This window comes from Myotis nattereri (genome assembly GCF_964212035.1).
Source record: "Myotis nattereri genome assembly, chromosome: 6".
NCBI classification, from domain to species: Eukaryota; Metazoa; Chordata; class Mammalia; order Chiroptera; family Vespertilionidae; genus Myotis; species Myotis nattereri.
In genome coordinates this window covers 43610873-43636840 of record NC_138081.1, presented here as the reverse complement: position 1 = coordinate 43636840, position 25968 = coordinate 43610873, and the positions used below count along the sequence as shown (strand labels likewise).

General features: G+C 39.5%; 2 protein-coding genes across 8 annotated transcripts in view; one reads left to right on the top strand and one right to left on the bottom strand.

Annotated features, from left to right (window-relative positions):
- The first annotated feature begins 34 nt into the window (after positions 1-34).
- Positions 35-24113, top strand: PGM3 (phosphoglucomutase 3). Of its 2 annotated transcripts, XM_081094402.1 has the most exons (13): positions 35-115; positions 2361-2566; positions 4662-4846; positions 6181-6248; positions 10758-10891; positions 12532-12727; positions 14669-14826; positions 15550-15633; positions 17894-17992; positions 19431-19544; positions 20398-20520; positions 21426-21599; positions 23123-24113. In XM_081094402.1, exons 2-13 carry the CDS (start codon positions 2363-2365, stop codon positions 23210-23212), a joined length of 1629 nt encoding a protein of 542 aa, XP_080950528.1. In that variant the 5' UTR covers positions 35-115; positions 2361-2362; the 3' UTR covers positions 23213-24113. The 2 variants fall into 2 exon arrangements, with proteins under 2 accessions (XP_080950528.1, XP_080950529.1); XM_081094403.1 differs by lacking the exons at positions 12532-12727; positions 14669-14826.
- Positions 23888-25968, bottom strand: part of DOP1A (DOP1 leucine zipper like protein A) — a gene marked incomplete at its 5' end in the record, with an annotated part of 84688 nt that continues 82607 nt past the window's right edge. For all 6 annotated transcript variants that reach the window (XM_081094396.1, XM_081094399.1, XM_081094398.1 and 3 more), the window contains one exon: positions 23888-24494. In XM_081094396.1, coding sequence (XP_080950522.1) covers positions 24189-24494 — 306 coding nt within the window. In that variant the 3' untranslated portion in view covers positions 23888-24188. The remainder of the gene's footprint in view (positions 24495-25968) is intronic.

The window sequence follows — 25968 nt, the reverse complement described above, 5'->3', positions numbered from 1 at the left end:
GCCGGAAGCCACGCAGGGCCACGTCTGCGGGTTCCGAGAGCGCCCGGGTGGTACCAGGCGCGCCGCGAGGCAGCTTCTCCGCTGGGCGCGGGCGAGGGCGAGTCTTCCGGCCGAGGTGAGGGGGCCCCGAGGCTGGGCGGCGGCGAGAGGGCACGTTCCGGTCCCCGGGGCTTCGGCCGACCGCGGGCCGGTGGGTGGGTTAACGGACTGACCAACCTGCTGCGCGCGGGACACACCCACCCGCCACTGTGCCTGGGAGCGGCGGGCCGGCCCGAGGGTCCCGTGCCGGGCGGCGCGTCCACGGGCCCGGGCGGGGGTCTCGGGGCCTCGGGCCGGAGGAGAAGGGGACAGCCCGGGTGCTGACGATGGAATGGGGTGGGGGGGGTACGCTGAGCTTTTTCAGATTGGACCCTGGACTTGCAAGTACTTTTAACAAAAGCGTTCACGGACCAATGCAAAGTCGTTTCAGCACGTGAAACGCATGAAGGGGTGGACGCATCTTATCTTAGTAATAATAATAAAAAGACTTTTTGGACTTACAGGGCTGGTTTACGCCCTATGAATAACCGTGATACATTACCCACGGGTCAGGTTTTAACAAAATGTGGTCATGTTTGGGAAAGAGGTTTGATCACTTTGGACCGGACTAAGTCAGCTTGGCGAGCGCCAGCTTTCTTCCAACCGAACAAAACGTTTTCCACCATTTCCTTTAACTTTTGTTCATTGAAGCAATTAAGGACCATAAAGGAAACAAGATTCAGGCACACCTCATTTCAGAGCGCTGCTCAGCTGTGTTTTACAAGTGGAAGGCTAGGTCCTCCGCCAGCCGAAGGCTGACTGGCTTTGCTGGCGGTGCTCGCCCCCCGCGGCGGCCTGGAGGCGACCCGCACCTGCCAGGTTTGCCCGGGAGGTTGGCAGGCGGGCAGCCGGGGGGCTGCTGCTCCTCTCAGGGCTGATTGGAGGTGGGGCTGACCCAGGGACTGAGCAGTGCACAGCTGAGGCGGGGAGCCCCAAGTTCCACCGGGAATGGGACTATCCCTGCGGAGGACGTGGCCAAGCGGCTAAGAAAAGTTAGAGGGCTAAGGGCCAATGTTTGATTTTTAAAATTAAAGGTAAAAGGAAGATGATGTTAGTTTCAGAGCTTCGTTTCTTTCCTTCCTTTTCTTTTCCTTCCTTCCTTCCTTCCTCCCTCCCTTCCTCCCTCCCTCCCTCCCTCCCTTCCTTCCTTCCTTCCTTCCTTCCTTCCTTCCTTCCTTCCTTCCCTCCTTCCTTCTCCAAGGGTATGTTCATTAATTTGAGAGAGAGAGAGGGGGCGGGGGAGGGGGAGAGAGGAGAGGAAGGAAGAGGAAGGGGGAGAGAAACATCAGTTGCCTCCCATGTGCACCCAACAGGATGGGAACGGCAGCCTAGCTGTGTGCCCTGGACCAGAACCAAACCCTAACCCTTTTTGGTGTGTGGGAGGGTGCTCCAACCAAGGGAGCCACCTGGCTGGGCCAGAGTTTAACTTAGAAGTGTGCCCTGATTCTCCCTTATGAAAATGGAACCACCCCCTGTAAGGTATTGGAGAGGAAGGAGACTGTTAGCCTTTGTTTTTCATCTGGGAATAGTCTCTGTAGGCTCTTAAGAATTACAAAAGAGCTGCACAGATTTCCCACGTGTTCTGGGTATGTAGGTCCAGTCCCCTTGAGAGTAGGACCTTGGGCTTTAGGGTCATCAGTTACCCATCGTAAATTTAGCTCATTTAACTGAGGCCCAGGCCCAAGCTGTTCCACTTGTGAAATGAGGTGATTTTTGATCTTGTAGGGGTCTAGGAATCTTGCTGTGGAACCTTCATTTTAGTTGAGAGTGGACCATTTTAAATTCAGCCCAGGTCCAGGGATATCCCTAGAGCCAAATGGGAGATGAGTTGTGAAATAATCTGACCCCTGCTCTGGAGTGGACAATATAATTGGGGCAAGATTTTCTAGGTACTACCAACTCCCAGGACTTACTCTGTCATTCTTTTCTTTCTTAAAAAATGGTTCTTTGGCCCTAACCGGTTTTGCTCAGTGGATAGAGCGTCAGCCTGCAGACTGAAGGGTCCCAGGTTCGATTCCGGTCAAGGGCATGTACCTTGGTTTCGGGCACATCCCCAGTAGGAGGTGTGCAGGAGGCAGCTGATCGATGTTTCTCTCTCGATGTTTCTAATGCTCTGTCCCTCTCCTTTCCTCTCTGTAAAAAATCAATAAATGTATTTTTTTAAAAATGGTTCTTTGGGGAGGTTCAAAATGAGGCATGTGTGTTTGGGGTGGCAGTTTTTGAAGCAAATGGTCCTTGAAAGATTTCTTAATATGCCTGAAAAATATTCCTTAATTTTGTAGACATGGATTTAGATGCTATTACAAAACACTCAGCATTACATGCCAAGCCCAGTGGACTCATTCTTCAATACGGGACTGCTGGATTTCGAACAAAAGCAGAACATCTTGATCATGTCATGTTTCGCATGGGATTATTAGCTGTTCTGCGGTCAAAACAGACAAAATCTACAATAGGAGTCATGGTAACAGCATCACACAATCCTGAGGTAATGCATTTAGTTCTCTGATCAAGCAAACCTTTATTTACAAGACCAAACCTTAATGTGTTGAGCAGTTTGATCTAGTGTTCAAATTCTAATTCTAGGAATGGGCCATCATGTCGTTTTGTGCCTTTGGTTGTGAAATAGCTTTTTCTTAATGAGTGGTCATATGGCTCATGATTCATTAGAGGGTGTGGAGAGAATGAAATGAGTGTTATTTTTGGGGGGAGTGTCCACATTAGAGAAATAACAGAATGTCCTTCCAAATTAGTTGCCACAGTATCAGTAATAAAAAATCTTACCTCTGTTAATTTAACAGAAATTAGAGAGATTAGAAGCAAGGTGGGGAAAGGGCAAACGTTTGCAAAGACTTAGTGCATTTTGAAATTTTTCAGACAGGTTTTTTTAATAGCTAGGGAATAGTTTCTTGTTCTGAAGAAACAGCCAAACGGGAGGCTCCAGGGATCCAAAAGTGAGCTCTGGACAGAATGTTGATGAGGCTCATGGTGTTGGTGTTTATGACAAGTTTTTATCAAAGGAGTGGAAGCCTGGTGTATGACTTCGTTCACATTGAAAGGAAATTAATTAGGAGGTGGCACCTGGGGTGGTGCTGGGGCTCAAAGGGTGTCTGTGAAGTGAGCAGGGTCCCTCCAGCAGGTGGGGTCCCTGGGCCTGGCCTGCGGGGATTAGGCTAAAACCAGCAGTCAGATACCCCCTGAGGGGTCCCAGAGTGAGAGATGGCACTCTGCAAAGTTGCTGTCGCTCTGCAGCTCCTGTGTTGAGCATCTGCCTCCCTGGTGGTCAATGTGCATCATAGCTACCCGAGAGTCACAGCCTTTTATAAATATAGTATCCTTTTGATACAACTAAGCTTTTATTCTGTTGCTCACTAATAGGGGTGAGGTAAAAACAGTTGTGTGTATGTGAAACACAATTTATTCTTGTATTATTTATTAATTATTGTATTATTTCCCATATGAACAACTGTAGACCTACTTTTGCCCCACCATGTACATGATTTGAATAATATGCTTCTGTTTGGTTACTATGGCATGAGATTTTTGCCTTTGTAGCTAAATCAAAAGTAAGTTAAATGTAGGATTGTAACCTCTTCCCCCCAAACATGAGGACTTTGCTTGTCCAACTTCTAAATGTGCATTATTATAAATGCATGTCTAAATTTCTGTAATTTATTAATGATTTGTAGGCAGAACCTCATATTTATTGCATTTCTTAAAACAATTCTGAGCTGTTTCCTTCAGTTGACATTCACTCTAAACCAGCAATCACCAACCTTTCGGACCTTACGGACCACTAGTGGTCTGCAGACCACCGGTTGGCGACCGCTGCTCTAAACTGTACTTTTTTTCCCCCAGAAATTTGAGCAGGACAGAATTAGGAGTCAGTTTTCAGCTTCTGTGCCACCCACTGGTTGACACACTGGCCAGGATGTGCTTAGAATCGAAAGTAATAGTGAGAAGGAGTTTTGGCCCTCACTTTGCTCCAGCTGTGCCTTAGTTAACGGGTGGTTAAAGCACAGATGGCAGCCATTTAAAACTAGTGTAGTCTATTGGGTGTAAGAGTCAGATGGACTTAATGTTTTACTATCAGCACTGACACTTCTTGACTGTATGAACATAAGCAAATAACTTGATCTGAATCTTCGTTTTGTCAGATTAGAATAATAATGGGGTCATTAGGTTGGTGTGTGGGGTCATGAAGATCTATCTACTGAGCTAATGAGTACAAAACACCTAGTCTAGGGTCTGGCATTCAGTAAGGGTCACTGGTGAAGCTCTCAGACATCACTGTCTTTTGTTGGGAAAAAGCAGCTGGAGTTTACTTCCTCAACTCACCCTCTGAAGATGCACAGATGCTCATGTGCTATACAAATAGTTGAAGGTTAATAACTAAGACTTTCTACATTCTTAACTAAACATCATTATTCATTACCCACTTTATTGAATATATTCTGTGGCTCCCCCCTTATGTTTGAAATACTAGCAGGTGAAAGAGTACATGGTTGTTTATAAATAAAAAGTTTTTACCATAAAAAAAAAAAAAGATGCACAGATGGCTTATCAATTGTTTTTCTTTTAAGGAAGACAATGGTGTCAAATTGGTGGATCCTTTGGGTGAAATGCTGGCACCTTCCTGGGAGGAACACGCTACCTGTTTGGCAAATGCTGAGGAGCAAGATGTGCAGAGAGTGCTGCTGGACATCAGCGAGAAAGCTGCCGTGGATCTGCAGCAAGACGCCTTCGTCGTGATTGGTAGAGATACCAGGTGACCATCGAGTTAGTGGTGCAAGCAGCTTTGGGAACTCAGTATAAGTGATTGTAACAGTTTTGTACCATGATAAATGGAAAGAAAGACAGAACTGCCCGGGAGGCTTCTCCCCTACCCGGCCTTTTTAGGAGACACAGGGACTAAGTCAGCACTACAGCTTGGGTTTTGGAGTCAGAACACCAACTCCAACACTTACTATCCACTTTAACCTTTTGGAGCTTCCCTTTGCTCATCTATAAAATGTTGATGATAAGGCCTAACACAGGGTTTTTGTGAGGATTACATGAAATAATTTATGCAAAATAATACATTTCCTGGCACGAGAGAATTAACAGATGTCTCCTCCCTGTACTTCTAGGTTTACTTTTTCCCCTGTAAAGTGAGAACACATGATTTTAACTCATTATTTTTAGAGATATATTTTATAATCCCGTGTTGTTGGCCCATATATTTATATTATTTTCCCATGCTGGAGTTCACTGTAAAATATTAAGTTTATTTCTTCAAATTTGTCATATTTGGCAGCTTTTACCTTCCTTTACAAAAAGATTTTTTTGTAAAATGTTAGATTAAAAGTGTGCTTTGAAACAAGCATTCACATTTATATAAAATTTGGTTTAAGCCAGAGATGCTTATAAAGGAAATTTTTACTCCATTTCTTATTGCTTTGCACTAGTGTTTTACCCTTAAATGTGTTATCAGAGGGACTTCCATCTATCACTGATTCCATGACCACTGGTATGTATGGGTAGCAGAAATAGCCAGGTGACTTATGTTCTGAAGCAAATGATCTCACAATAAAGCCATCCACATGTATTTGCCTCTTGCCTATTAATTAGTTAAAATGATACAGAACATCTTTTTCTACAAGGCAGTTATATAATGATATACAAGGCAGTTATATATTACTTTATTTTCAGATAGGTAGATAATTTGTTCTTATGTTTTAAAATGAAAAGTGAGTTCTATTTCCTTGATACTTTAATACCCAATGCTGCAGTATTAGTTAGTGCTCTTAGGCAGTATGTGTAGTTATTGTCAAACTTGACAAGGTATTTGGGTATGGTGTAATTAGTGCATCCTTTATATCTATTTTCTAAATTCATTTAAAAGCCAGTATCTTTCCAAGAAATAACATTGTAAAAGACTTCTCATACTCTACCCAAATGATTTTTTTCAGAGTTTTCATACTTGACAGGTTTCAATTCAAATATAATGACCTTGTTATTCTGATATTTGTAGCACATAATTTCAGCATTAGCTTTCAGAACTAGCCACCTACCTGTTGGTTTCTGGATGAGAGGTACTATTTTTCCTCTTTTGTCTCCTAGGCCCAGCAGTGAGAAACTTTCACAGTCTGTAATAGATGGCATCACTTTTTCAGGAGGTCAATTCCATGGTATGTAGTTATCTTAAGTTGTAAATTAATTTAATATTTAAAAAACATTTTTAAAAATGATAAAAGTAATACATATTTATTTTAGAAAAGTTTGAAAGTACAGATAAAGTTTTTTAAAAATGAACTTCAGGATATAAAATACTAGTCTTTAAAATAAAAAAATTTTTTTTCTGGGCATGCATATTTTATTTTATGTATACATTACATGTAGGAAGCATCTTAAACAGCTGTCTTTAGTAAGGCTGAACTTCTTGATATAAAACTCCTTGAATTTACTTGAAGTCTATCCTAGGGAGCTTTTGTCAATATCAGGTATTCATTCACTAATGGCTGATCACATGTGGAATCAGCTGTTGTCTGTCATGTAGGTATGGAAAGTATCTTTGGTCTACTTGTAATCATGATTTTAAGTTTTGACAAGTGGTTTGGGGTTTTTCCCCCCTATTTTTAACAAATAAGGAAGTATTAAATGCAACAAAATGGAGGCTAGAATTCTCTTCTTATATAGGTTGGGCCCCTTGTGAATACAATGAACCCATTGTGCTTGGAGGTGAATTTTCCTAGTGTTAGATTGTTCTCATTTAAAAATTCCTTCTCTTCACCTTTTCAGCCTCCTTTCCAGATCCTGTGTCTTCCGTTCCTTCACAGATAACCTGGCTTCTTCCAATAGTACACCTAGCTCACTTCTCTCTTTGCTCCTGTAGTCCTTACTTCACCTACTACAGGCCAGTCTCCATCCTTGCCCCTCCAGCGAAAGGCCTCCTGACACTTACCTGAATTCTAATTGTCAAATCCAGTGGGTGTTATAAGAGTGGGGATTTTTAACCTGGGCCCGGGACCTGTGGGGGGTGGTGGTGGTTGGTTAAGCTGCCCACACCCTGCGTCCCTGTTAATACAGTATGCAGAGTGTTGCCTGCACACACACTTAGTTTCTGGAGAGAGGACTCATAGCTTTTGTGAGATACTCAAAGGGATCTGTAACATAAAAATAACTTTTAGAATTTATGTTTTGAAATTTTTATTTCAGTCTGTGTCTTGGCAGCTGTCCATAATTTGGCCTCCCTCTTTCTTTAAGCTTCCACTTCCTTGGCCACTGTTCCTTGTTGGTCTTCTCTGTGTGCTCCTCTACCCTCTCTCTTAATGTGGCCATACTTCGCTTCTCTCTCTCACTCTGAGTGTTCATCTTTACCGCCATAGCTTCAGCTACGTATATTCTTTTATTTACTCATTTATTTATTCATCAAACATTTCTGAGTGCCTGTTTTTACAACCCTTCAGTAGTCTGTATTTGACTGTTTCAACCCATAGTAAGAAACCCATTTGGTATCATGACTGTGTGTGTGTGCTTGTATGTATAGCTGAGATAAAAGTTTCCATACATACTTACCCATAGTACACGATGTGCATTCATCTATTGCTTTAGAAAATGCAGACATGCAGTGGCTCAGCCTGCAGTGTGCAATGCGTTGGTCTGAATGACGCCCCATTAGGTGGCTGCCCCTGCTTTACATTCACTCTGCCCAAAACTGTGTTCTTCCTAGAATGGTTATTTTCAACATTTTGATTCTATCTCTAGAAGCATCACTTTTTTACTGTTTTATTTTAGAAAAAATTGAGGGTTTTTTTGTTTTGTTTTGTTTTGTTTTATTTTTTTAGGCATATATTTAAATTTTACTAGCCATTAAAAAATAAAATTAAGAGAACAATGATTTTTGCCCAGCAAAGATGAAGTGAAATATACAATGTAAGTAGTAAAGGAGGGGAATGGGAGCCCTTATATATTGTGAGTGAATGTTTATTTAGTCCATCCAATTTGAGGGAAATGGCAATATAAAATTAAGACTTTTGATCCCTAATGGCCAACAGATATATGAAAAGACGCTCTCAACTTCAGTAGCTGCTGGGGTCCAACCCCAGCAGGTCCAGGGGTCCCCAAAGGTGTGGACGGAATCGGCGAAGAAGGAATGACAGAGACAGCGTTCAGTTGATCAACAGCCTAGCCAGGATCTCTAGCCAAGTTCTGGTCAGGATCTCCAGCAAAGTTCTAGTTAAGATCTCCAGCCAGGTTCTGTGTCCATGTTCTCTTGCTAGGTTCTCCAGCCTGGTTCTCCAGGTTCTCCAGCCAGGTTCAGTCACCAGCTTCTAGTCAGGTTCTCTTGCCATGTTCTATCCAGGTTCTGTCTCTAGGTTCTGTCTCTAGGTTCTTCAGCCAGGTTCTCTCGCTAGGTTCTGTCGCTTTTTTTTTTTTTTTTTTAACCTTCATTTCTCTCCAGCTCCAGTGTATTTCAGGAAACAAAAGATTAGTGCAGCTACAGCACAAGGAGCTTTGGGGGAAGCTACTGGAAGATAAGATTAGGGAGGTGAGCAGGGGCCAAGTCATTCCAAGCCTTAGAGGTCATGGTAAAGATTTGGGTTTTAGTCCAGATGCAGTGGGTCTCCACCAAAGGATTTTAAGGCAGTCACTCTGGCTATTGTGTAACGAGAGATAGGAAAGTTGTAAGGAAAAGAGACCAGTGAGGAAACTGTGCAGAAGTTTGTGCAAGAGTAATGATAGCAAGAGAAATGGAGGAACTTGAAATTAACATTTAATCCAAAGGATTTTGTGATGTGATGAGGATAGAGCTGTGAAGAATGGTTTCTATGTTTTTGGGTTGATCAGTGGAATAGAGGGGTTATGCTTTTTATTAACTGTAAAAAGTCATTTAGTGAATGTTTATTTGGTAATTTTGATATTGGTCATAAAATTTGTTTCATCCTTTAGTATGCCTTTTGGAATAGTTTTTCTCTTCCTTATACAGTTCTCCTCCTTAGACTTAAGCTTTTACTTATTTTGGGGGTTTCTCCATCTCCTCTCATCTAATCCTTATACCACAGCCAAGAACTTAAATACTTTTCGCCTCAGTGCAGACTCTAGTGTATGACTTGTGAAGGCTGTTGGCAGATTTCATGAATGAATATTTATTGGATACTGGCCTATCCCTGCTATCTATTTCTCCTGTTCCTTGCTCGTGTTGCCTTTTTTTGTGTGTTTAGATTTTTTACTATAAGCTATTTGTTTTTCTTGAAAAACAAATTATTTGTGGGGCATTTTTGAGGTTTATGGTGGACGCAGTTTAATGTTTGCTTCTGCTGGGAGTACTACCTGGCTGGCTGATGACAAGGTTCTTTTAGACCCGTGTGGTTATGGGAATTTGGGTTGGAAATCCCTGGGAGGCATGTGATTGTGGTTATGTTCTTTAGCTGTGGGTGTTCCCTCTGCTGTGCTGAGTTCTAAGACAGCTTTTCTGGGAGGGGACTTTTGACTTATTTTTTTTTTACTCCTCACCTGAGGAGAAGTTTATTGATTTGAGACGGAGAGAGAAACATTGATTGGCTGCCTCCAGTAGCCACCCTGACCAGAGTTCTAACCCACAACCTAGGTACGTGCCCCAACTGGGAATCAGGCCTGCCACCTTTCTGGTGTACAGGATGACACTCCAACCAACTGAGCCACCCAGCTGGGTCTTGACTCACATTTGTTTTTTTTATTTATTGTTGAAAGTATTACATATGCCCCCCCACCCCACCATTGTTCTCTCCCAGCCCCCCTGCATTGTCTGTGTCCATTGGTTATGCCTCTATGCATACAAGTTCCTTGGTTGATCTCTTCCCCTCCATGACTCACTTTTGATTCACTGACTCACTTTTGCACTGAAGAATAGTCCTCTGGGGCCTCAGCTTTATGAGGGCCTGGCCTTCAACTGGGTTCCCCCTTTTAGAACAACATGGACTTTTTTTGCACTGAAAACCATAGCTCAATTTCAAGTTTTGAGGAATGTCCAGAGAATAAAACTAGTTTCCTTGGCTCTAATTGTGGAGTTCTTCTGTTTAAATAGATTTTGGCCTACTTCCTCTACAACTTGCTGGCACTGCAGTTACTTCTAAAAAGAAATTTTTAATCTAGCATTTCTGGTTGTTTGTAGGAGTGTTCACCTGAATTATGTAGTTTGCAGTGTTACTGGAAATATAACTCAATTACAGCTTTTCTGTACTGCTCTGTGTTTTTTTTATTTGTCTATACCAGGGGTGGGCAAACTTTTTGACTCGAGGGCCACAATGGGTTCTTAAACTGGACCTGAGGGCCGGAACAAAAGCATGGATGGAGTGTTTGTGTGAACTAATATAAATTCAAAGTAAACATCATTACATAAAAGGGTACGGTCTTTTTTTTTTTTTTTAGTTTTATTCATTTCAAACGGGCCGGATCCGGCCCGCAGGCTGTAGTTTGCCCATGGCTGGTTTAGAAGCTCTGTCAGGAATGGGGATAAAGACCAAATACATATTTCTTCCTATAAATTACAATGTGACATGCACTTGTAATGATTTTAGTGGATATTTTTGCTTTTTAAAATTTAGCATTTTGTGTTTTCTGAACTGTATTTTCTCACCTTCAGTTCCTTCAGTATGAATCCATTTAAACTTTTCTTTATTAAGAAATGTGCTACATTGCTTTCTTTCCTTCTGTGACAGATTATGGCTTGCTGACAACGCCGCAGCTGCACTACATGGTGTACTGCCGGAATACCCAGGGCCAGTATGGAAAGGCAACCACAGAAGGCTACTACCAGAAGCTCTCCAAGGCCTTTGTGGAGCTTACCAAACAGGTGAAAACTTGAATGTTAATTACATAGTTTGTCACTTGTCCTTTTTCCAAAAATTCGGCATATCATTTTCTTTGCAGGACTACACAAATTCTGGTCCTTGTATCCTAACTGTGTGTTGGCATTTACTTGGCAAGGCATGTAACATCCTTAAATCACTGGGGGAACAAACACGGTGGTTTTCTTGTGGTTATAAGTATTCATTCAGATGAGTTTACTCTTTTTTTTTTTAATATATTTTTATTGATTTTTTACAGAGAGGAAGGGAGAGGGATAGAGAGTTAGAAACATCGATGAGAGAGAAACATCGATCAGCTGCCTCTTGCACACGCCCCACTGGGGATGTGCCCGCAACCAAGGTACATGCCCTTGACCGGAATTGAACCTGGGACCCTTCAGTATGCAGGCCGACGCTCTATCCATTGAGCCAAACCGGCCAGGGCGAGTTTACTCTTAAGTAGGTGCTATTGATATCACACTTGAGGCATCTTACTGTTGAGATTTTCTTGTTAAGGGAATTGGCATGTTAAACCTGGATGAGATTTGAGGAGCTTAATTTATTTGATCAATAAATATTGAGTGTATGTTATTGTCAGGCACAGCAAACCAAAACAAAGCCCTTGCTCTCATAGAATTTATATTCTGGGATGAGGATGGGTAGGAGAGGAGACTGTCAATTAGAAAAAAACAAACAAAAATGCCCCATGGTATTTATATACTATGAAGAGAATGAGAGATGTTTTACTGCTCATTCCCACCTTTGAAAGACTGTCATGTGATATAGACTATATTATTTTTAAGGAACCCTGCTTTATTGAGGCTAAATCTAAGAAAGCTTGCCAAAAAAAAAATTATGAGATGGCCTAATTAAATTACAGTACCCAGAGAGAGAGAGAAAGAAACAGCGGTTCACGTGTTAACAGCTGTGGAGCAGCTAACAAGAGACTGCTCACATTAGCAGGTGTCTTTTGGAACTTCAGATTAATTTCCAGGTGCTATGCCTGCAATTGTTCTAAAGAGAGAATAGCCAGGCATTTTTGAACCCCAGGAGCCTCTGCCTCTTATTTAACATGAACTTCCCACTTGCCCATAACCTATCCAAGGGAGCAAACACTTTTGACTTGGACTCTGTGCCTATCCAGAACTGGCCCGCTTCACTTCTCCCATCCCTTAGTCTATAGGTAATGTAAATCCCTATAAACCACTCACATCGTTCTTCCCTGTATGTGATGTATAAAGACACTTGCGCAACTCTGGGACGACAGTGTCATGTCTGTCTTTTCTATCTGGCTATGCTGCTGGGGTTTTAGACTCTAACCCCAAGAGCAGTCTTTTTTTTTCTAGCAATGACTTTTTAAAAAGACTTTCAGCTGTGAAAGTAAATTTTTTGTTTAACAAACTCCATTTCCATAAGTCATTCAATCATTGAAACTGTTCCTGTGTCAAAGTGTTCAAAAAAGGGTATTTTGAAATTTTACTTTGATGTTTTATGATTTTCATCTGAATATGTGTGCTCTTTTGTTTCTTGATTTAAAATAGATGAACTGAAATAATGGAAGATGTTTACATATGGGTATGCATGCCTTATGATTCACTCTTATCTTTAGAACTTGAGATTTTCCTCCCTGTGTCTTTCCTTTAAGGCTTTCTGCAGTGGTGACGAATGCCTGTTACTTAAGGTTGACTGTGCAAATGGCATAGGGGCCCTGAAGCTGAGAGAAATGAAAAACTACTTCTCCCGGGGGCTGTCAATTCAGTTGTTTAACGTTGGGACTACAGGGAAACTCAATTATTTATGTGGGGCTGACTTTGTGAAAAGTCATCAGAAACCTCCACAAGGTATGTAAAAAATTTGTTTTTGGAGTTTTGAAACCAATCTCATTTACAAACAGAAGTGGCCAAATGAGGAGCCATGCATTTGGTTTTTGTGTCACTTGTAGACACCTGGGCACCTTCCTACTCATTAGTGCCATTCCAAACATGGACTCTGCCTGTGGGTCACAGGACTCCTCACAGCGTGTGGGTGGGAAAGCAAACTCAGAAATTGGTAACTGGAGAGCTTGTTCACACACTGATTCCTGGGCTCTCCCGCAGAATTTCTGAGTCTGTAGGTCTGGATCGGGTTTGTAGAGCACAGGAATTTGCATTTCTATGAAGAGCCCAGGGCTTTTTGATGATGCTGGTCTGGGGACCACACTTTGAGAATCACTGATCTAAAGAATAGCAATAGGTAAGTAGCATTATTTTTCATCTTATTGAATTAGACACACTGGAAGGAGAATGCTCCTGCTGAATTATGTGTTTCCAGAATCAGTGTTTTCCACAGTGGGCATGTTAGGAGGGAGACTGTTCTTCAGATTGTAGTTGTAGTCAGAGGTTTCTATATTTAGCTGCATTATAGATTCAAAATTGTTAGCCTGGTTTGCAAATGTATTTTGTTTGATCTGTGTGTCTGTGTTTAATTGCATTAGTTGCCACCATTTATTTTTATTAATTTTTGTTAATTGATTTTAGAGAGACATCGATTTGTTCCCCTAATTTTGCATTCATTGGTTGATTCTTGTGTCTTGACTGGGGATTGAACCCTCAACCTTGATGTATTGGGATGACGCTTTAACCAACTGAGCTACCTGGCTAGGGCCATTTTTAAAATGCTTTGATTTCACTTAAATATTGGAATCTGGCTTCTCTTTACCTCATGTCACGTGGACTGGCTGCAGTAGAGTGGCTCCATACTAAGACAGTACTGCATTCTTCAGAATTCTACAGACCTTATCTAGTGACTTCTCACATTAATGTTACTTTATGCCTTACTGTAGTAAGCATTTAAATTTCCAGTTTAACCAATTTAAGCTCCCTTTCATTGGTTGCTAGTTTTGACTACTACTTTACCTGCAGCTCAGTTCTCAGGCCCTGATCTATTTATTCACTAAATCATGAGCTTTTTATCTTGCTGTAGGCACTGGGGCTATAGTATGAACAAACCATAGGCCCTGACTTTCATGGAGCTTGTGTTGAACCCTATAGTCAATCTTAAATTCATATTCACTGCCTACTTGCTTCATGTTGCATTGGCAATATGTTGACATCCTTATATCTAATAAATTTGTAACAGTTGCTGAGGTTTCAATAATTTTATGCAAATTACAGAAACCATTTATCTCTCATGGGCTATAATTCTGTTTTGTTTTTTAAAATATATTTTTATTGATTTAAGAGAGGGAGAGGGAGAGATAGAAACATCAGCTTCTTGTTATTGATGGTGTGAACAATAAAAATCATTCCTATCTGAATTAAAGCACATACCTCATCTATTGCTGATTTTTTTTATATATATATATAAAGGACATAGTAGGACTAGATAAATTGCATTTAGGAATACCTGTAGCTTTTAAGCAACTATATGGGAACCTATGTTGCCAAACCAACTGGCTTATAAAGTGGAATATTATTTTAGCATGATGTCAAGTTCAGCATAGAGTTTGAATGCTTCTTTTTCAGTTAGCTGTGAAAGAATTTACCCTGTAAAAACTACCAATAAGCCTGCATACTGTTCGCAGATTAAGACACTGGTTTTTATTTGGAAGGATAATTTTAACTATTTCTTGAATAATCATAGTGGACATGTTTCCATGTAACACATAAGACCAGCTGTGATCATACTTTAGGGAAAAAATTTCCATTTACAACTAGAATAAGAAAAAAACCTAAAACTTTTAATATTGAGTTGTATTCCCATTTTTTAGACTAAAATGCATTTTTAATTATTCTGTGTACTAGGAATAGAAATGAAACCCAATGAAAGATGCTGTTCCTTTGATGGAGATGCAGACAGAATTATTTATTACTACTATGATGCAGATGGCCACTTTCATCTCATTGATGGAGACAAGATAGCAACACTCATTAGTAGTTTCCTTAAAGAGCTCCTGTTGGAGGTATGGCAGGGAGTGATTGACTACCCTTTAAAACTAGACTTATTGGTGAAATAGTTCTTTAGCCTCTATAGCAGTCAGTTGAATGTCTCAAAGGCACAATTTATGGGAAGTTCCTTACATGTGTGGCTGGAAAATACAAAAAGATATGGTTATTCTAGACATTTCAACTTTGGAGAACTGGTTTTGGAATCCGAAGTTACTTTTTGCTTCCTTATGTAGGCGAAGTTTTATGATTTGAGGCTTTATGAAGTTTTGAATTCTTCATAGCTGACACTTCATTACTCCCACTTTAATAATGGGAGTTCCACCATAAATCCCCAAAGCTTCAAGCTTAAATAGGAAATCTCATCCTCAGAGATTTGTTTTGATCTTTTGGAAATCTGTGGCTAGCCTTATAGGATGAATAGGAAGTAATTATTATGATCTGGAAAAGATATACTTCAAGAATTCAATAAATACTTTTATTTAAAAAATTAAAGAGATACAGATCAAGAAACCACATGGTTCTTTATGAAAGATTCCTTGTAGAATTGTTTTAAATAATGCCCAGAAGTATTTTAGCTTTTTTTCTGGCCTATATGTAAATTTTGATTGAGTCATTTATTTATTGCATAAAATAAGGCACAGCTGAATTTGTTGATCACTTTGTCATCCTTTAGAACGTACGTTTGCTTTGGAGTGTTTTTACTTTAGATGTATGGTCATTTCATTGTTTTTGCCTAGATTGGAGAAAGTCTGAATATTGGCGTTGTACAAACTGCATATGCAAATGGAAGCTCAACACGGTATCTTGAAGAAGTTATGAAGGTACTGAACCATTTCCATTTGCTGGTGGTTTCTTAATTATGTTTTACTAGAGGCCCGTTGCACGAAGAGATTCGTGCAGTAGGCCTGCCTTCCTCTGGCTGCTGGCACCGGTTTTCCTCTGGCACCCGGGACCCAAGCCTTTGGTCCGGCTGCAGGGAGGCCTGGCTTCTCCCCTCCAGCTGCAACAGTCTTCACTCTGGCCGGAGCCTTCAGTCTTCGCTCTGTGCCTGCATATGCAAATTAACCACCATCTTTGTTGGGTTAATTTGCATAGTCGCTCTGATTGGCTGGTGGGCATAGCGGAGTGACAGCAATTTGCATGTTTCTCTTTTATTAGTGTAGACCAGCCATTGGCAAACTATGGCCTGCGGGCCGGATCCGGCCCGTTTGAAATGAATAAAACTAAAAAAAAAAAAAAAAAAAGACCGTACCCTTTTATGTAATGATGTTTACTTTGAATTTATATTAGTTCACACAAACACTCCATCCATGCTTTTGTTCCGGCCCTCCGGTCCAGTTTAAGAACCCATTGTGGCCCTCGAGTCAAAAAGTTTGCCCACCCCTGGTGTAGACTGTAAGATATTTCTGTGTGGAAAATAATACCCTCATAAAAGTGAATAGGTTGTAGTGCATGAAGCTGAGTCTTTGTTCATGTAAGGCTAACTAGAAACTAAAAGAAAAATTAAATTGTTCCTGATGCAAAGAGGGACTTTCTGTCTTTGCAGCCTTTTAGCAGATTGACCATGATGTGTATCACTAGTCTGGCTTAATGCTTATTCAGTAATAAAACTGTCTTCCTACTCTTCTGTGGAGAATTTTTGTGGGTTGATAGATTCTGTTTCTAATTATTTCCCCAATGTCCACCAGATGACCACCATCTGTATGACACTGCTCTAAGTGTTAGAGGTTCATGGCCAAAATTGGGTCTGTTTGCCTTGACTCTTTTTTTCACTAGCTACTGCAGTCTTTTTTAACTTTTGTGTATCCCTTTAAAGTTCCTGCATTTTGCTATTTTTTTGTCTTGCCACTCGTTTTAAAGTAGGAATGGTGAAGCCAGGTTACTCTAGGATCTGGACAGCTAAAGTGAATGAGTACAGTTGGGCAGGTGAGGACTAGGAAGAGTGTGCCCAAGCCATCTGTGAGGAGCTGAAACTGAAATTTTCATGTAAATTTCTGACTTTTTAAGTCTTGGCAACTGATATAAATTTTAAGAAAAATAGTGAGCAGGCACAATAAAACTCATCTGGAGGCTGGAGTTTGTGATCTGATTGATTTCAGGGTGGGACAAAAGTGGTTTACAGTAGAGTTACTCAAGGGACTTCCATCAGGGGCCCAATTGCCTACTTTTCACAGGATTTTCAGTATTCAGGTGGTTGTTTTACTATTTTAATCCCTATGTTCTGTCTTAAAAATCCCTTATAGGTAAGATTCCATTTAAGAAACTGAATGCATCAGAAACTGTTACTTTTCAACCATTTTCTAATAAATTAACCCTTTTCGGTCCAACCTCGAGGCTGACTTGACAGACCAGGAGCTAGGAGCAGGCCCAACGTCAAGCAATAAGAACATTAAAAAGTTCAACATTCAATCCCGTCAATTAATTTGGACCAGACTGTTTGAATTCCAAAAATAGCATTGGACCGCAAAGGGTTAAATACTTTTAGCTCTAATGATTCTTGAGGCTTCCTAAATCCAATCAGATGTCCATCTTATTTGGTCTTTTTGTAGTTTTGCACTATCAAGACTTTGACCACTGTTACCAGTCCAACCACCATAATTTCCTACTGGGATTAATCCTAGAAAACTCCTACTGGCCCCTTCTTAAGCTGGGAAATCCAGCCTGCTTATAAAGGTTTATTGGAATACAGCCATGCTAATTTGTTTTTGTATTGTCTGTGGCTGCTTTCACAGATAATGAGAGTTGAGCAATTATAACAGACAATGTGGTTGCAAAGCCTAGAATTGGCCTTTTATAATAAAAGCTTGTAAACCTCTACTCTAAGCCACTCTTCATCCTGTAGCTAAATGGAGCTTTCTGTACCAGATCATGTCACTCCTCCATCCTCATCTCTTTCGCCTTGCTTTTCCCTTGTTTTTGTGCTTCTAAGTGCCTTCTCTTACCACTTTGGTTTCAATTGCTTTGTCTTCCTCACTAGATTAAGCCCCAGGTGTTGCTCCCTATTGTATCCCTGAATAGTAGGTACACAATGAATTTGTTGATTGAATAATTGCTGTTATTATTTTTTTTAATGTGTTATAGGTCCCAGTCTATTGTACTAAAACTGGTGTAAAACATTTGCATCATAAGGCTCAGGAGTTTGATATTGGAATTTATTTTGAAGCAAATGGGCATGGCACCGTAAGTTCTCTTAAACAATTACAACTTTAGCTGGCACTTTTTTTTAATGATGGGGATTCTATATCTGGTTAGTAATAGGTGATATTATACTTTGTTGAAATTATTGGGATGGTAGTGGAATTTGATTTGGTTGATCTTCCTTTGAGAGTGAAGAAATAATGCTAATTCGTTCTTACAGTATAATTACTTATAAGAATGCACATCTTAATTTTTTAATAAGCTGGTTGTCTATATATCATTTAAAAATACTCTGTTCAACTGGCCATAGGTGGTAAAAAGTATAGTAGGTGTGGTAAATTGAAAAGTGTTGGATAGCTTGAGAATTAAGTTATAAACAACTGGAAATGTAATTAGCAGTAAGCATACACTTTTTTTTTTATGGTGCTCTTAGCAGACAGAATGCTTTTAAAAGTTTTCTGAAATATAACTCACCTGCCATAAAATTCACAATTTTGGTGTGTAAAAATGGTTTTTAGTATATTCAAAAAGTACATAATTTTTCTTTAGATGTTTTAATATTTTACCTCATTTCATAGATTTGGGGTGCCCAACACAAAAACTTATCTAGGTCAAATAATTTTCCTCATGAATTTCAAAATTGGCTTCTAGAGGCAATGAATGAAAGTAGAAGTAAAATAAGTTCTTAGAAAATAACTTCAGTGATCTAATGCAGAGGTTGGTGAATGAATATAAAAGGTAGATAGTAAATATTTTAGGCTTTGGGACTATAATGTCTGTGACAACTGGTCGGGCCTGCTGGTGTGCGGTAAATGAATGTGTATGGCTGTATTCTGTTCAAACGAGTGACCAGCTGCACCTTAGTTTACCAACAGGTAAGTATTTTAGCAAGTGGCTGAGCATGGTATGCAGCTCCTCCTCAGTGGCGGGCATCTGAAGGCACTAAAATCATGGGAAAGGCATTTCAAAATGACAGAAATCTTGAGGAACGTGATGTATGTTATAATAAATAGTTTGGTATTATTTGCCACAATATGATATAGGTGAGTGGAGTGCGCTTTCTACTTCTGCCTGGCTTACAGTCTTAATTTTAGGACAAAAAGATACTAGTGCAATGAATTATGTACTTCAGGTAAAATGATACAGATCCACCTAAGAAACCCGGTTGCACAGAACTGATTAAACTGGCTGAGGGGCAAACATAATGAACCCATGTATGTGATCACCTTTGCCAAAGTGGTATTTTGTCATCAGCTCTTTAAATGTTAATAACCAGTTTTATAATCCACAAAGGACCTTTTTTCTCCTTAGTAATATCTTTTGGGTTTTGCTTTGATCTTAATTTCATACATTGTAAGGCTGCCATTATTTTTCCCCTTAGTTTCTCCAGATTCATTGAGAATTTCAAAAGTGGTTTAGCATGATAGTACTTATGACTGGGCCTGGGGTAGTTTTGTGATTGTGTACGCTCTCATTGCAGGTGTTGTTTAGTAAAACTGCTGAAATGAAGATAAAACAGCTAGCAGAAGAATTAGAAGATAAGAAAAGGAAAGCTGCTAAGATGCTTGAAAACATTATTGATTTGTTTAACCAGGTTAGAACTGATGGGCTGGTGGGGTCTTGGTTACTTTCACATTATTCATAAAGAAGGTGGACAGAATAGTGGGCTTATATAAAAAATTAAAGTGGTGAAGTCCTGCAAGCTTTCTCACAACCATGGCACATACAGTGGAGATTTACACTGAAATGACAATGACAGAACATTGAAGTGCTTCCCTTGCCCTACATTTTTTGATGAAAAATTTCATTAGATTCAGCCTCTGAGTATATATATGACTAAATATGTTTTTTTAAACCTATTTTCTCAAAACTCAGGAAGAACAATCAGTTGTCTTGTGGGTCAGACTGGGTAGAATTGGAGTGTAACTAATGGCAGTGGAAGTAACATTTGAGCATCTTGCACATTTTGGGCACTTTACATACTGTATTGTGCAAACCTTGCTGTAACATAGAGAGAAGGGTTATTATAATTGTCATTTTATATATGAAGAAACAAAGGCTTAGAGCTAATACATGGCAGAACATGGCTTCAACTTCAGGTATGTCTTACACCAAAGCTCCTATTTTTCCAAGACTTTGCATGATGCCTTCCATCACGGCATATCTCAAAAGGGATCTAGTTACAAAGAAAAATTTGAATTATAGAATGTTAATGCTGGAATCTTAAGAGTTATGTAATTTCATTTTATAGCTAAGGAGGAAGATTAAAGGCAGGTTTTTCAAGAGCTAGTTTTTCCCCTCGTTAATATTTAATTTATCCACACCAGTTAATGTTGCTGCATAGGGAGAGGAGCAGGAAGCACAGGAAACTTAGTTTCCTAAGACACATTCACATCTAATCTTTCCTTGTAGTTGAACGGTCCCTTCCATTGTCTCCCATCTTGCAGGCAGCCGGTGATGCTATTTCTGACATGCTGGTGATCGAGGCAATCTTGGCTCTGAAAGGGCTGACTATACAACAGTGGGATGCTCTCTATACGGACCTTCCAAACCGACAGCTCAAAGTTAAGGTGTGAGCAAGATTTTAAAATTCTTTTTTAAAAATTAAAACCTATTATTTCAAATCTCACTATATAAAAATGTTTCCCAAATGTTTCGTATTTCATTCTAAACATAAATATTACATGGAAAATAATGCCTTATATCATCTAACTGTATTTTTTCATATCTTTAAAGATTACAGAATAATTCTTAGCCATTCTATTCTTTGAGAAGTATTTGGTTTCCAAATCTATTATAACTATATATCACTGAAAAATTATGGAAAACTTAAAACATACATATAGAGAGAACAAAATAATGAACCCCTGTATACCCAGTTTCAGTAGATTTTAAGTTGTTCCCTCTACATTCTCCACATTCCCATATTATTTTGAAGCACATCCTGGATAGCCTATCATTTCAAGTAAAAATAGTTCCTCAGGCTAGATGCTGAGTAGAATCTGTGGGCTCAAAGGGAGAGAATTTTTAAAAGGCATTTAAGATAAACGGCTAATTGATTTCCATGTAGATTTATACCAGTTTACACATTCACCACCAGAGTTCACAGAAATTGCTGCTGATTGTTCAAATTAGTTTGGAGCACTGTGACTAGGAGATTCTCATGATCCTCTTTCATACTAGATGATTTTTTAAAAAGCTAATTTGATCAGTGACTTAAGTCATACGGTATTTACTGGCCGTTATTTCTTTTTGCTAAAGGTAGTTCTTTGTAGACTGAAGAAACTAAGAAAAGTTGATATCAACAGCCCTGCTTTTGGCAGAAATATAAAATTTTAATGTAATTTCATTGTATGCTTAATTTGATACTTTCTGTGCTGTACTTTGTGTACAAGAAGCTGAAATGTAGCGCTGTTATTGTTAAATTGAAATGGGGATGAAATTATAATAACAAGCATGAAATGCTTGTGCATAGGTTGCAGACAGGCAAGTTATTAGCACCACGGATGCTGAAAGGAAAGCAGTCACACCCCCAGGACTACAGGAGGCAATCGACAACCTGGTGAAGAAGTACAAGCTTTCCCGAGCTTTCGTCCGGCCCTCTGGTACAGAAGATATAGTCCGAGTATACGCAGAAGCAGACTCACAAGTAAGCTGATACAGTTCTATTTAAAAATGTGCAGTGGGAATCCAATAATAACATACGTAGTGGGGGCTGGTACTAGGAGGTGAAAATTATTTTAATAGTGTTGCAATCTCAATGTGATAATTAAGGATTTAATGTCTGATATTTGTTTATGGAGACTTTTAGGTTCATATTAAGATTACAAAATTATTTTCATCAGTGGTTGTTATATAGTTGAACAAAATTACGCCCACTTAGATTCTTCCCCCAAATATTTTTCTTTTGATTTATTCTATATTTCCTAAAAAGCCATATTTATAATTGTGGCATGAATAACTAATAGGTACTTAGCTTGACACATGTTGAACTATTTTCTGTTTTATTTTTCCTACAAAAACATAATCCTGTTGTTTCATGTAAACAATCAGGGTTGAGGTCCATTTCTGAAATTCATGTTTGACTCTGGACTCTCAATTTGTTTTTTGAAGTATTTCCTTTAAATGACAGCCTTGTTCTGTGCTTTTGCTGTTTTTGTGATAGGATATTAAATCTTTGTGATTGGATATTAAAATTTGCCCTCTCACACATCGTTTTCTGTCACCATAAATCCTTGATAAAAAATTTGCACAGTGGAGGCAAAATAGTCTATTGAATAGGGGCTCAGAAGGAGACATTTTCCATTAATGTATACATTAGCTGGCAGCTTTTCTGCAGAAGCCTTAGGCCGGGGGTCCTCAAACTTTTTAAACGGGGCCAGTTCACTGTCCCTCAGACCGTTGGAGGGCCAGACTATAGTTAAAAAAAAAAAACTATGAACAAATTCCTATGCACACTGCACATATCTTATTTTGAAGTGAAAAAAACAAAATGGGAACAAATACAATATTTGTATTTGCATGTTGCCCGTGGGCCATAGTTTGAGGACCCCTGCCTTAGGCCATCCCAGAATCCTATATAATAAAAGCCTAATATGCTAATAATATGCTAAGGTTGTTTGACCAGTCACTAGAATGTTCACTCACCACCAGGGGGCAGACGTTCCGACTGGCTAGCTTGCTGCTGGGGTCCAGCTGATTGATCAGGACTGAGCAAGATGGGCTGGACATGCCCTGGAGCCCTCCTGCAATCCGGGACCCCTCGGGGATGTCGGAGAGCTGGTCTCGGTCAAGGGACCCTACTGGTGCAGGAATTCATGCACCAGGCTTCTAATGTAAAGAATAAATACCCCTGGCGGGGTGCGGAGAGGCTATCTGGGGCCTTAAGAGTTACTTACTCTTAGGATAATTATGGCTGTGTTTTGCCTTTAAGGACTATGTTTTATTAAATTTATTCAGTTTTGGAATAACTTTAATCTGATTTGATTAAGAACTTACCTTATTTGAGAGACTTTGTTTCCCATGTATTTAAGGTGGTTAGAATTTGCTACTGAAAGATGAAAAGTTTTCATTTGAATTTGTTAGTGAAACAATCAGGAAGCTCCCTCCCCTTCCCTCAGGGTTAGCTGCAAGTAGACTTTCCCATCTAATCACCTTTAATGTACTTTTCAGGAAAGTGCAGACAACCTGGCACATGAAGTGAGCTTGGCGGTATTTCAGCTGGCTGGAGGGGTTGGAGAAAGTCCCCAACCAGGTTTATGAAGACAATTTTTACATTCTTGAGAGACTGGATTTTTGAAAGGTTTTTATAGAACGGTAAAGCCATTATTGTGACGGTTCAAACACATCTATAACCATAATGTTTACTGCACCTTAATGGATTGTTTCTAGGTCTGATTGTTTTCCTTAAACACTACCAGAATAATTCCTTACATTCGTTGTTGTTTTTTCTTCTAAATGAAACTTACCTCTAGTTTCAGTCTCACTAATGTAAGATATTGGGGCTTACATATATGATTCAATTAACTTTATAATGTATGCTGGGAAGAAATCATGAGGGCTGCTGGAAATTAAATCTTATTAGCAACATGTTGGGATGTCTTTTCTGTAGCCATTACCTAACCAGGATGTTGTTTGCAGTCAATTGTTCTCCAGCAAAGTCTTCAGAGTGATTTTTAAGTGACTTACCTCTTCAGTTACCATCGTCAGGAGCTCAGAGGTGGAATATGGAGGCTGCACATCTCTGTACTGAGTTGGACGTGCTACATGTAAAGGGATCATGTCCCAGGCTTCGGTTATTCCTTATTCCTCTTAGTGAAGGTATGTGGGAGAAAGCTAATTGTAATACATCACCAAACCTCTGGCACTAAAATGTGGTTAATAACAGAAAGAAAAACTCCCCAACCAATCTAAATTAAACCAATCTTGACACCAATAGAAAAAAATGTGCAGTGTGTATTTTGCAGGTTTAAGACAACTCAGGACAGTAAAAACAATGAACTATATATGCATATATAGGTCTCTCTTAGGCACCATAATCAATATGAGCCAACAATATATATATGTGATCCAGGCCACATTCAGACGTTTGCTCTTATTTACAAATACTTAAATTAAATACAACCTGAAATGTGTTTTGTTACATACAAAAAAAAAAAAGAAACTATAGAACTCAGAGTAATGTTTTGTTTTAAATGATAACATTTACATTTAAACTAAATGGAACCACTTGTGGTGCTCAAGTTTTTATCACTCCTTCTAGAAAATCTTTTTCTACCATCTCTTCTATTTTTTGCCTGGCTTTGCTGGAAAATGGTTTGTGGTTTTCCAGTTTCATGTCCGTATTAGGGAAAGTGTTTGAGTAGAGGACAGGGCTCCCTGAGTGTCCCACACATCGGCTAGTGACTTTGCTGTTGAAGACTTGACTGAGCACATTGAAGAATGGCAGGAGCTGCTCAATACTGCGCACGGTACAGATGGTGAGCAGTAAGTGCCCCGGCTCCCAACCTAATGTTCTCCCTGAGTTGTCTTCCTCTGGATTTTTCTGCAGAAAACAAAAAGGAAATTGTTATTAACAGATGTTATAGTACGTGAGAATACTTAAAAAGGAATAAACATCAATAAACAGTTAAACAAATACAACTGATGATATTACATCTTCATTGTAGACTTAAGATTCTTGCTTCTAACTGAGGCCTTTGGATACCAGTTATTAAGTGAATATAGAGGAGTCAAACACTGGTTACATTTTTCAACTAGAATGCATAAAGAAGCTTAATAGAATTGGTTTTGGATAGGGAGAGTCAAATATTAAAAGTTTATTTTGTGCTTTGCATATACTCAAAAAGCTCCCAGATTTCTGGACTCCCACTAATGTAACCAAGGACTAGGCCACAAAATGGCTACAGAAGGCCAGGAAGGAACAAAGATTCTTATACATTTTACCATTAGAAACTCAATTCCCTATTAGCCAAGTGGCTTAAACTTGCCGCAAGATGGTAGCAGGACCCAAAGTGAATAACTGTCATCAGCACAGAGAAAGGAAAGGAACCCTCGGGAGACTGTTTCTGTGTTGTGCTAAACAATGTGGGGAGGAGAGCTGGAACTGGAGTAAAAGTATCCAGGTTAGTGCCCTAGCTCTGTCATTTACTTACTGTGTATCCTTGGGCAAGATACAGAAAGGTTCCTCTGTAAAATGGGGGACTCTATCTTGCAGCAGGAAAGTCAAATGAGAATGTACGTATGTAAAAATTCTGTCAACTAAATAAACACAAGATCATCTGTGTACTAAGAAGCTAATTTGAAAAGCCACTAAATATACAAACACAGCTGTTAGATATCAATATGTCTGGAAAAAGTTATAAGAACTAAAGATGCTTGAACTTAGGCAGACTCAAAGATATGAAAACAAACACTAAACTGGAGAAAAAAAGGAAAAATCAAGTGGAACTCAGGAAACAGAATTATCTGTCATATTAGTTACAAGATCAGGTGTTGCCAAGAAACTTGATTCTACCTAATATTGTAATCACTAGTTTCCTAGTGGAGAAAGGAGATGCAAAATCCAGTTCATTTTCTTGTGTGTGCTCACAGATTTGTTTGCTAATTTTGTTTGCCAATTTAAAAATAAAATCCTGAGAAAGGAAAAAAGATTTAAGTTAAAACAGAAGACTATGTGAAGAAAAAAAGATCATCCAATTCTTTATGGCCAGAAAATCTCAGCTATCTCTTAGTTAATATAATACGTTAGTAGTGATTTAACCTCCAGTCTCAATTATAGGCTATAAAAAAAACATCTTCCTGCCCAGATGGCGTGGGTCAGTGGTTGAGCATATGCCTGGGTTGTGAGCTCGATCCCCAGTGTGGGGTGTGCAGGGGGCAGCTGATCAATGATTCACTCTCCCTCTCTGAAATCAATAAAAATACACTTTAAAAAAACCATCTCCCTTTCTCTTAACTATAACACTTGCTTTAATGACAGTCCCAGGACTGATTTTCACAGCATTGACTACCGTTAG

Bases quoted from the DNA above. Each gene is read 5' to 3' on its own strand.
- PGM3 (XM_081094402.1), top strand. From the start codon at position 2,363: ATGGATTTAGATGCTATTACAAAACACTCAGCATTACATGCCAAGCCC. The intron at 6,249-10,757 runs GTATGTAGTTAT...CTTCTGTGACAG, and splicing joins TTCAGGAGGTCAATTCCATG to ATTATGGCTTGCTGACAACG. The intron at 15,634-17,893 runs GTACTGAACCAT...AATGTGTTATAG, and splicing joins ATCTTGAAGAAGTTATGAAG to GTCCCAGTCTATTGTACTAA.